General features: G+C 53.8%; 1 protein-coding gene across 1 annotated transcript; it reads left to right on the forward strand.

Moving 5' to 3' along the window:
* Positions 1–6,851: 6,851 nt before the first annotated feature.
* Positions 6,852–10,966, forward strand: KCNS1 (potassium voltage-gated channel modifier subfamily S member 1). Its single transcript, XM_055303555.1, has 2 exons — positions 6,852–7,877; positions 10,496–10,966. The coding sequence occupies exons 1-2, from the start codon at positions 6,852–6,854 to the stop codon at positions 10,964–10,966; spliced, it is 1,497 nt and encodes a 498-aa protein (XP_055159530.1).
* The last annotated feature ends 469 nt before the right edge of the window (positions 10,967–11,435 follow it).

An 11,435-nucleotide genomic window follows, 5' to 3' on the forward strand; every position in this document is an offset into this window, starting at 1 on the left:
CTCACTATGTAGGCTTTGTCATTTGCCCCCATTGCACATATGAGGAAAACTAAGGCATGACGAGGTTGATTTGGCCAAGATTGTACAGCTGATAAGTAGTGGAGCTGGGATTAATGCCAAGCCGTGGCGTGCCAAAGCTGACATCCTTACTGGCTACACTAGTTACACCTCATCTTTGAAAATTCCTTCCAGCTCTCAAGACTGAGTTTGCACACCTGAGACATGGGGATCAGAAAGAGCCAAGAAGGTTAAGTGCCCAGCCTCAGTTCCATGCAGCTGGAACCCAGAGCATTGCCTTGTGTTTCTTTCCTGAAAGGCGTTAGGAGGAAAATTAGGGGACCTCAGGACAAGGATCCCAGGTGAGCGGGTTAGAAGGCTGCTTAGGGCCCCATGGTTGTCCTGAGGCCCCGAGGCCCTGAGGCCCTGAGGCCCTGAGGCCTGAGCTAGGATCCTGGAGCAACAGGAGGTGGCAGGTCACAGACCATGGCTTCTCTGCTACAGGTGGCAGCATCTACACAGTTTCTTCTGGAGTCGCCTGCTCAGCTTATTGGCCAACCGACTACCTGCTCCATCAGGTCTGGGTACCGGGCTTTGCAGTGCCAACTCTGTCCTCAGCCACCAAAGCCCAGCCCATCCAGCTCCATCTCCACTGCCTGTCTCCACCACCCTTCTGGAAAGTCTCCTGGGAGGCTGGACACCTATGTCCCCGGAGCCTGAGTCTTCAACCTCCAATCTATTTTTTTTCCCCTCACTCACTCAGTTTGCTGAGCGCTTAGTATAGGCTCTACTTGGTATCATCACAAAGCTTGTGCACTGGAGGACAAGTGAGGACACTGGAGGACAAGATGAAGCCCCAGCTACAGAGTTTCATGACGTGCTTCCAAGGGAGAAAGCTAGGAAACTATGGGAGGCCAGGGGAGACCTAACTCAGCCTGGAAACCAGAGATTTCCTGAAGGAGGTGATATTTGAATATTGAATATTTGATATTGAATTTAAGTAAGAGCCAAGCATGACACTGCTAGTCATCCATTCTCCCCTTCTTCCATACCAACAGCAGTGTCCCTACTTGGAAACATCCAGCCACCCCCCAGGGTACTGGGATGCTGGTGCCAGTCTATATCTTGACTTGGGTGACAGTCACATGGATACATACATTTGTAAAAACTTAATTCGTTTGTAATTTAAGGTTTACTATAAGACCATTATGCTCCAATTTTTTTTTAATTTTTTATTTATTTATGATAGTCACACAGTGAGAGAGAGAGAGAGGCAGAGACACAGGCAGAGGGAGAAGCAGGCTCCATGCACCGGGAGCCCGACGTGGGACTCGATCCCGGGTCTCCAGGATCGCGCCCTGGGCCAAAGGCAAGCGCCAAACCGCTGCGCCACCCAGGGATCCCTATGCTCCAATTTTTAAAAGTAAAAATTAATTTTTTAAAAATGTGTTTCCCTTGCAGCTAGGGATGACCATGCGACCCAGGACTGACCAGTCAGAAGTTTGGGGAAGTCTACTGGGGCGGGGGAGGCGGTTTCTCAGGAAGCCCTTGTTGTCCTAATGGATGAGACAGATCAGTCTTTTGCCCATCATCCATTTGCACTTAGTTCTTCTGGAACATGAATACTGCAGCTAGAACAGCTATCTGGTGACCTTGAGGATTATCTTAGGTGGGTTCCCTGGAATCAAATCTTAATTTTTTAAAAAAAGATTTTATTTACCTATTTGACAGAGAGAGCACAAGTAGGCAGAATGGCAGGCAGGGGGAGAGGGAGAAGCAGGTTTCTGGCCGAGCAGAGAGCCCAATAAAGGGCTCGATCCCAGAGTTCCAGGATCATGACCGAACCGCAGGCAGATGCTCAACCCCCTGAGCCGTCCGACACCCTGGAAGCAAATCTTTAGATGAAGATTCCTAAGACGGTGATGATTTGGAAATGATCTGGAAAAATGGGTCTGGCAGTGAAGTATACCAGAAAGAGGGGGAGGCCAGTACGGATGTGACAACAAGCAAAGTCCCACGGTGGGGGGGTTCCAGACATAAGAGTAGGTGACTCTTCAGAGTTGTCCCATGGAGCAAGAAAGCTGGAGCATTGATGTCTCTGTACCCCCTCAGTCATCAGTTAATGACTTCTGGATGGAGGACATAAATCCCCAGGCACTTCGGGTTCTCCCTGTAAGCAGGCATAGCGAGCTGCCGCAGCCTTCAAGAATCACTTTGACAAACAGATGCACATCACTGGCGGGAGAGAAAGCATCCCAGGAGACAGTGCACACAAAAGTGGCAAAGGGATCTGCGGGGCCATGGGCAACGCACAAGCCTCTGCTGCTGCAGGGGTGAGAGCCACACAAGAGCAGCAGAGGAGGAAAAGACAGAGAGCCTGGATCTTCGGCACCATTCCTGGGCAGCTGTGCCCAGACTGCCAGAAAAAGTCACTTCCTCCCCATTCAGGCCACTGGCTCACTGTGTGTTCTTGTAACTAAATTGAATCTTAACTGATATACTGGGTAAAGAAACGGCAGAAAGAGTTGTTCATGGAGAGGGAACAGCTTGTGCTACTTCTCACCACAGTTCTGAAAGGGAGGCATTGTTCCCATTTTACAGATGAGGAACATAAGAATCCACAAGGAGGCATCACTTGAATCATGATCCCACAGCAACTTAGTGGTAAAGGCAGGATGCAAACCCAGTGTATGTATTCTCTATTATTGTGTAGCAACTTACTGCACATGTAGTGGCTTAAAACAACACACATTTACTATTTCATAGTTCCTGTGGGTCAAGAATCCAGGCACAACTTTGTCAGGTCCTTACTTCAGGGGTTCACAAAGCTGATATAAAGTTCAGCCAGGGCTGAAATCATATGGTTGTTGGCAGAATTTCAGTTCCGTGAGGGTTGTAGGACTGATTTCCTCAGTTTCTAACTCACTGTTGGCCAGAAGTTGCCCTCAGGGCCTTGCCTTGCCAGCATGGCAACTTGCTTCAACAAAACCAGCAGGAAGTCCATCTTATGTTACCTAATCCTGGAAGCAACATCCTCTCACCTTTGCCACAGTCTGCTCATTGGAGGCACATCAGTAAATCCTGCCCATGCTCAAGGGGAAGAGATTACACAAGGACACGAATACCAGGAGGCAGGCATCACCGGACACACTCTAGCAACTGCCCACCACACCTAGTCTACTTATTAACAAAAATGTCTGTACTTTATGCAACATCAAGCTTACTCTTTAGGGTAGAACCTCATGGATTCAGATGGCCATTTCTGGCCAGGGACTGAAGGAGAATTTGGGGCACAGCTCATCCAAGGCACATAAAGGTTATGGATCCCCCCTTTAGCCTAAGAAGTCCATAATGGCCCTTTCCCCATTCCTATAACTCATGAATTAATAAATGAGGTGAGGACTATAGGATACTAGGCCCAAGGCGAGGTCTCAATAAATGCTGGTTGTTATCACTATTAATGATTATTATTTAAATACAATTATTAATGATTAATTAAATAAATTAATATTTGTGAAGTAGGAATTCTTTCTTGTATCCAGGTCCTGGTCTCCAGCACATTCTATCCAGTCTGACACACAGTAGGCACTCAATAAATGCTTGTGGATTAAGTAAACTTTTTTTTTAAAGATTTTATTTTTAAGTAATCTCTATACCCAACATGGAACTTGAACTCACAACCCTGATATCAAGAGTCAGATGTAATCCAGGCCCCCCTAGATTACATAAAACCCTTGAAAAAACTCTTTGATGCAGTTGTCCCTTACCATCCCAATGCACTGGGAAGGCAGAAATCAGGGACCCATGGCCAGGCGGGGAGACAGATCTTCTGAGGGGGCGAAATATCTGCTTCAAGTTTCACAGCCCAGGGGGCTCTCGGGAAATGAGGCCATCTCCTCCAGATCCCTAATGCAGATCTCCACCAGCAGTCCTGGAAGACAAGAGTTGCAATCCCAAGTCCACAGCACCAAGCTAAGTGACCTGTGCAGGTGACTAAGCCTCATCTGTCCCCATCAAGTCTGCAGCAGGAATAACTTGGATAAGTCCCCTGAGGTGAAGTACCTGGCACATACTAAGGACGCAATTAAGGAAGGTATTATTACTGCCGTTATTGTTGCTTTGTCAGCAATGCTCTGGCTAAAATCCTTCTCTCGCTGGACCCCCTTCCCCTAAACGACCGCTCGTCCACTGGTCCCAGACTGGGGAGGATGTCCTGGCTCTCGGGCCCAGTCTCCAGACACCACCCCCACCCAATTGAGGAGTCAGGAATAGAAATCACAGCCTCCGGCAGCCTGCGGTCTCCCTCCCTCCCTCGGCAGCAGCGATCGATGGATGTGGCCTCCGCTGCGGGGGGACAGAGGAAGACAGGGAAGGAGGGGGCGGCGGGGCCTCCAGCAGCAGCGAGGCTCTGCGGGGCAGCAGGGGCAGAGACGAGCCCGCTGGCCAGCGGCTCCGCAGCCTCAGTGCCTTCGGGGACAGGGGACAGAGAGCCTGGCCCGAGCCCTGGAGGGGCCCTGACAGGTAAGGGACCTCTCTCGGGGAGGGGGGGGTGGCCCAGGAAGTGGTGGGGGCTGCAGAGTTGGTTCCTGCGCATGCCCCCTTGGTGAGACCACCCCCCACCCACCTACCCACCCAGGAGGGAGCACTGTGAGGTGACTGAGTTCTAGGGTCAGTCCTGCTGGTTCATCCATAAAATGGGATTAGAAAACCTCCCTGGCAGGGTTGGTGTAGGCATTAAACTGAGTGAAGTGTATATGGAGCCCTGGGAAGTGACTAGTACTTAGTAGTTGTTCAAAATAAGTGTGTGGAGAGAGCCTTGGATGGAAAAGCCTAGTTTCCAACCTTAACTGTGCTGTGGACTAGCTGGGTAACATTGAGCAAGTCATTTAATCTTTCTTACTGAGATTCAGATTCTTGTTGGGGAAGGTTTGTGGAATTAATTATCCCAATTAACAGAGCAAGAGGGTGAGTCTCAGAAAGAGAAAGGATTTGCCCACAGTCATGCAGCTAAGGGGTGATGCAACTGGGTTGGACGTTTCATCTTTTGACACTAAGTGCGGAGGAGGAGGTGGGAGCGGAGCTGCATCCCCCCCGTACCCCAGGTGTTTACTGCACACGGAGTATGTACCGGGGGCCAGCGTGCTGCCTTAGTTAATCCTCATAACCTCTTGAGGAAAGTGTGATGCCCCCAGTTTACAGATGGGGAAAGGGAAACTGAAGCTAGGAATGGATCCTCTCAAGGCCACCAGTAAGAGACAGACTCAGAATTTGAACCCAGGTCTGACCAGAAGACAGTGCAAAGGATTGGCATTTATTGAGCACCTTACCGTGTTCTAGGGGCTTTGCACACACACTCATAGTGTGTGCACCTTCCACCCCAAGTGTTATTCTCCCTCTTCTACAGATAAAAGAGCCAAAGCCCAGAGTGGGAGGAGACCGGCCTGAGGACACAGAAGTGACAGAGCTGAGGACACGACCCTTATCCTGACCAGCTTAACTCCAAGCCCAAGGTAAGTGAAGGGCACCTCACTGACTCCCTGCCAGGCACGGGGCCAGCTGCTTGATGTACACCCAATCCCCCATCACCCTGGGAAGCAGGCATTACTGATGGGATGGTGCAGATGGGCTTACCCAGGATCAGGAGGTGAGTCACTAGCCCTCAGCTCCAGCAGAGCTTGGAGACGTGGGCAGGGGAGGGATCTGACATTTTCTGGTATCAACAAGGCCAAGCACTTTCCACAAGCTACTTTAGTTCTCCAGCCTGCCTTGAGGGTAGGTGCTGTTGTCTGCATGGTGCATTGCGTAGGAAACGAGGGCCCAGGGCCCGGAGAAAAGCATCTTCTTCAAGGCCCCAGGTGCATCCAGGGTGGAGATAAGTGCCAGGTTTGGCTGACTCCAGGAGACAGTGAAACAGATGGATAATTTACTTTGTGAGAGCCAGGCCCCATAAATACAATAGTTCATTTATTCTTTTTAACCACACTCGGAGGTGGCTATTTTTATCTCCACTTGACAGAAGTTCAGGGAGGTGATATGAGTTGCCTCTCTGGTCACAGAAGAAAGTCAATGTCCCATCTGACTCCGCAGATGCCTTAAATGGTCTGAGCCAGTGACTCTCAAACTTGACCATGCAGCAGAGTCACCCTCCACCTTTGCCGAGCTCCGTCCCCAGAGTTTCAGTAGGTCTAGAGCAAGCTGAGAATCGGCATCTTTGACAAATACCCAGGTGGCACTGATGCTGCCAGTGCAGGGGAGGGACACACTTTAAGAACTACTAGTTTGTATCGATGCTTTTGACACCCCTGGAGGGTCAGCATCACTACCCCCATTTTGCAGAGGAGGAAACCGAGGTTCAGAGTGCCGGCATGTCCAAGATCCCATTGGAAGCCCCTGGCATATGAAAATCCAAGTTTGGGGGCAGCCCGGGTGGCTCGGCGGTTTAGCACCTGCCTTCAGCCCAGGGCGTGACCCTGGAGACCCCGGGTCGAGTCCCACGTCGGGCTCCCTGCAGGGAGCCTGCTTCTCCCTCTGCCTGTGCCTCTGCCTCTCTCTCTCTCTGTGCCTCTCATGAATAAATAGATAAAATCTGAAAAAAAAAAAAAAAAAGAAAAAATCCAAGTTTGGGAAAGGGCGATACCCTAGCTGAGCACCCCCCACCCCCCTCGGGGGGTGTCAGCCTCTCCCGCCAGTCACTTTCATAATTCCCCCCAATTTGTGCAAATGAAACGGGGGTGCGAGGCTCTGTGATTCGGCGGGTCGGGGAGCGAGGGGCAGGCCCCGGGCCGCCCCCACCCCGCGCCCGCGCCCGCGCCCCCTCCGCTGAGCATCCCCCCCCCCCCGTCCGTCCACAGGCCATGGTGAGCGAGTCCCCGGAGCCCGGCGCGCGTGCGCCCTGGCGGCGGAGCGGCGAGGCGCTGCGCGTGAACGTGGGCGGCGTGCGGCGGCGGCTGAGCGCACGCGCCCTGGCGCGCTTCCCGGGCACGCGGCTGGGCCGCCTGCAGGCGGCGGGGACGGAGGAGCAGGCGCGGCGGCTGTGCGACGACTACGACGCGGCGGCGCGCGAGTTCTACTTCGACCGGCACCCGGGCTTCTTCCTGGGGCTGCTGCACTTCTACCGCACCGGCCGCCTGCACGTGCTCGACGAGCTGTGCGTCTTCGCCTTCGGCCAGGAGGCCGACTACTGGGGCCTGGGCGAGGGCGCGCTGGCCGCCTGCTGCCGCGCACGCTACCTGGAGCGGCGGGTGGCGCGGCCGCGCGACTGGGACGAGGACAGCGACACGCCGAGCAGCGTGGACCCGTGCCCCGACGAGATCTCCGACGTGCAGCGCGAGCTGGCGCGCTACGGGGCCGCGCGCTGCGGCCGCCTGCGCCGCCGCCTGTGGCTCACCATGGAGAACCCCGGCTACTCGCTGCCCAGCAAGCTCTTCAGCTGCGTCTCCATCGGCGTGGTGCTGGCCTCCATCGCCGCCATGTGCATCCACAGCCTGCCCGAGTACCAGGCCCGCGAGGCGGCGGCCGCCGTGGCCGCGGTGGCCGCGGGCCGCGGCGCGGAGGGCGTGCGCGACGACCCGGTGCTGCGGCGCCTCGAGTACTTCTGCATCGCCTGGTTCAGCTTCGAGGTGTCGTCGCGCCTCCTGCTGGCGCCCAGCACCCGCAACTTCTTCTGCCACCCCCTCAACCTCATTGACATCGTGTCGGTGCTGCCCTTCTACCTCACGCTGCTGGCCGGCGTGGCGCTGGGCGACCGGGGCGGCGCGGGCGGCGAGGACCTCGGCGACCTGGGCAAGGTGGTGCAGGTGTTCCGACTGATGCGCATCTTCCGCGTGCTCAAGCTGGCGCGCCACTCCACGGGGCTGCGCTCGCTGGGCGCCACGCTCAAGGTGAGGCCGCCCGCTGGGGCCGGATGGAGGGGCGGGGGGGGGGCGGGGGCGGAAATGGGGACGCGACGGTGACCACGGGGCGGGTGGCCAGGTGAACTTAGAGGCGACCTTCCTTGTGCCAGACGGGGGCTGCACACCAGGCGCACCGGTCACATCCCGTTTGACCTTCCCAACAGCCCTGGGAGGGCTCCTTCTCAGGGGTGACACTTGAAAGCCGAGGCAGAGCTTTGCTTTTCTTTCTTTAAAAACAAGAACCTAAGACAAAGGTTACTTTTGGTCTATGCGGGATGCTAACTGGCTTCTTCGCTGAGCCCTACTTCTGGCATTATGGGCAGGCTGGGGCGGGGGGCGGGCACAGATATTGTCGGTCACCCTTCACGGGCCAAGGCCAGCCGCAGCCCCAGAACTAACACTTTTACTGAGGGCTCATTCTGTGCCAGTTCTACATCCATTATTGATTTCATTCTCAGGACAACTTCCTCAGGAAGATGTGGTTATTTATTCCCTTCCCGTAGATGAAGCACCCGCGGTCAGAAAGTTGGCTTTGTAAAGCCTGGTTGCAATTTCCAGAGCACCCTTCTGGTGCCAGGCCCTGCACTCGGGGGTGAATCACTGCTCCGGCAAGTTTACCCTTGAAGGGGTGAACTTGGCCTGGTGTGGGGACGGAGGGAACGTGAACAGCTTGGATGAAGGCCTGGAGAGAGGACAGGATGAACACTGGGAGGGGACTTGGCAGGAGGGGTGCCAGTTGATGAAGTTGAAGACGCGAGTGGGACGGGGTCCTGAAGGGCCATCATGCATTCTTGGCCCAGGATTTTGAATTTTATCCCAAGGTAATAGGGAATAGAGCCTGTGAGGGGTTCAAGCTGGGGCAAGGATTATTGTCACTACTTTGCAGATTGTACTGCAAAACAAGGCTCCGGGAGGTGACAGGACTTGTCGGGGGTTCCTCAGTAAGTTGCAGAGCCCAGAGAAGAACCCAGCTGTGCCTGACCCCAGCACCTCCTGCCCTTTCTCCTAAAGCTCCTAAGGATCCCTAGGAGACCCTTGCCACCCATAGCTTTGTAAAGCCTTTTAATGCCCTCGTAGCAGGGCAGCCAGGATGCCGGGTGCAAGCAGGGTGATGTGAGCAGAATCCTGGGCCAGTGGGCAGGTACAAGGAATTCACATCCCTGAACTCAGTATCTCTCCAGCAAAGATCCTCCAGCCATGCAGGGAACTAGGGCCTGATGCCACCAGATTTTTCTGCAGGGAGGGAGAAGAGTGTTGACTGAGGCTGCCAGTGTCCAAGACACAGGTGAAGACTCGCGGCTGCTCAAAGGGAGGCCCCTGACCAGCAGCAGCTTTCTCATTACCTGGAGGCTTGCTAGAAATTCAGAATTTCTGGCCCTATCCGAGACCCACTCAGTTGAGTTCTGCCTTTTAAACACGATCCCAACATGATTCCTCCACATATTACAGTTTGGGACTAGGAAACTACAGTTCCAGACTGGGGGTCTTGGCCTCAGCACTGCTGACATCTAGGGAGAGATAATACTTTGTTGTTATGTGTGTGGGTGGAGGGTGGCTCTCCTGTGCATTATAGGATATTTAGCAGCATCTCTGGTCTCTATCCAGTAGATGCCAGTAGCACACCTGTCCCAGTTGTGAAAACCAAAATGTTTAGACATTGCCATATGTTGGAGCACCTGGGTGGCTCAGTCGGTTAAACCTCTGCCTTTAGCTCAGGTCATGAACCCAAGGTCCTAGGATCGATCCTCCACACTTACGTGAGCACATGCTCTCTCTCAAATAAATAAATAAAATATTTTAAAAAAACCAAACAAACAAACCAGGGACACCTGCGTGGCTCAGTGGTTGACCATTTGCCTTTGGCTCAGGTCGTGATCCCCGGGGTCCTGGGATGGAGTCCCGCATTGGGCTCCCCACAGGGAGCCTGCTTCTCCCTTTGCCTATGTCTCTGCCTCTCTGTGTCTCTCACGAATAAATAAATAAATAAATAAATAAATAAATAAATAAATAAATAAATAAATAAAATCTTTAAAAAAAAACAAACCCAAAACATTGCCAAACATCCTCTGGAGGGCAGATTGCCCTATTTGAGCACCACTGCTTGGCCTCAGGGGCAGAGCAGATACTTATACCCATGGGCAAGTGCGTCCAGTGGTTGGTCTGGGGAACATATATCCTGGGAGCTTTCCTGAGAGGCAGAATGTATTTTTGTACTTGTCAGAAATGAGATAGACAAAAGTACATTAAATGAACCCTTTACATTGTGGAATACAAACTATGGTTGTCCCTTGTGTAAAAATCACAAGCTTGTTACTAACTGGCTGGTGCTGCTAGATCCCCCTGCATTAGAAGAAACCACTGTGACTTAGCAGGGATTTTGGACAATGGAAGGTAGGCCTGTGTGCGCTCCCAGGGAGTTGGCTGCCTCTTGTGGTTGAAAGATCTTAGTTTGGAGTCAAGGGACCCGGGTCTCGATGCCAGCTCTACTTTGCTCTGTGACTTTGGACCTGCCCCTTCCAGTCTCTGGGCCTCAGTTTCCACATATGCTTGATTTCAGGTCTTTGAGGCCACCCAGCTCTGACTTGGCTTCCTACGTTCTCTTCCAGCACAGCTACCGTGAGGTGGGCATCTTACTGCTATATCTGGCAGTGGGGGTGTCCGTGTTTTCCGGCGTGGCCTACACAGCTGAGAAGGAGGAGGACGTGGGCTTTGACACCATCCCCGCCTGCTGGTGGTGGGGCACGGTGAGCATGACCACCGTGGGCTATGGGGATGTGGTGCCTGTGACCGTGGCTGGCAAGCTGGCAGCCTCAGGCTGCATCCTTGGGGGCATCCTGGTGGTGGCGCTCCCCATCACCATCATCTTCAACAAGTTTTCTCACTTCTACCGCCGCCAGAGGGCTCTGGAGGCCGCCGTGCGCAACAGCGACCCCCGGGAGTTTGAGGACTTGCTGAGCAGTGTCGATGGGGTGTCAGAGGTGTCTCTGGAGACCTCCCGTGAGACCTCCCAGGAGGGAAGGTCTATAGACCTGGAGGCCCAAGCCCCCAGTGGGCCTCCAGACTCTCAGGTTTATTAAAGTCAAGGCCTGGTGTCCCCCTTCCCACACCCCCTATGGTCAGCTGAAACAGCAGAGATCCCTCCCTGCTTACGGCGTTCATGGTGGCAGAACTGCTCAGGATCACCCACCCAGGCCTGAGGAATGAGACCCAGGGGCTACGTCTGTTCCTCCAAAAGGTCCAGGCCAGGATAGTGTTGCCCAGATTCCGTGAGCAACCCAGTGGACTTCATAAATGGACCTCCAGGCTACCCAAGAAGCAGGCATGCGCCAAAGAGAAAGACAGAAGGATGCTAACCGTTCCTGAGCACCTCCAGCCCTTCACATTCGGCCCTGAGTCAGAGGAGGAGAAAACTGAGGCTCGGAGTGGGGCCAGGACTTGCCCAAATGTCACCCAACTGGAGGGGGTAGAGCCCAATTTGGAATCCAAGCTCGTTGGTCTGCCAAGACCAGTGTTCCTTGCATGCTGTCTCTCTTCTGCCCTCATGAA

Source organism: Nyctereutes procyonoides, unplaced genomic scaffold (genome assembly GCF_905146905.1).
Source record: "Nyctereutes procyonoides isolate TBG_1078 unplaced genomic scaffold, NYPRO_anot_genome, whole genome shotgun sequence".
NCBI lineage: Eukaryota > Metazoa > Chordata > Mammalia > Carnivora > Canidae > Nyctereutes > Nyctereutes procyonoides.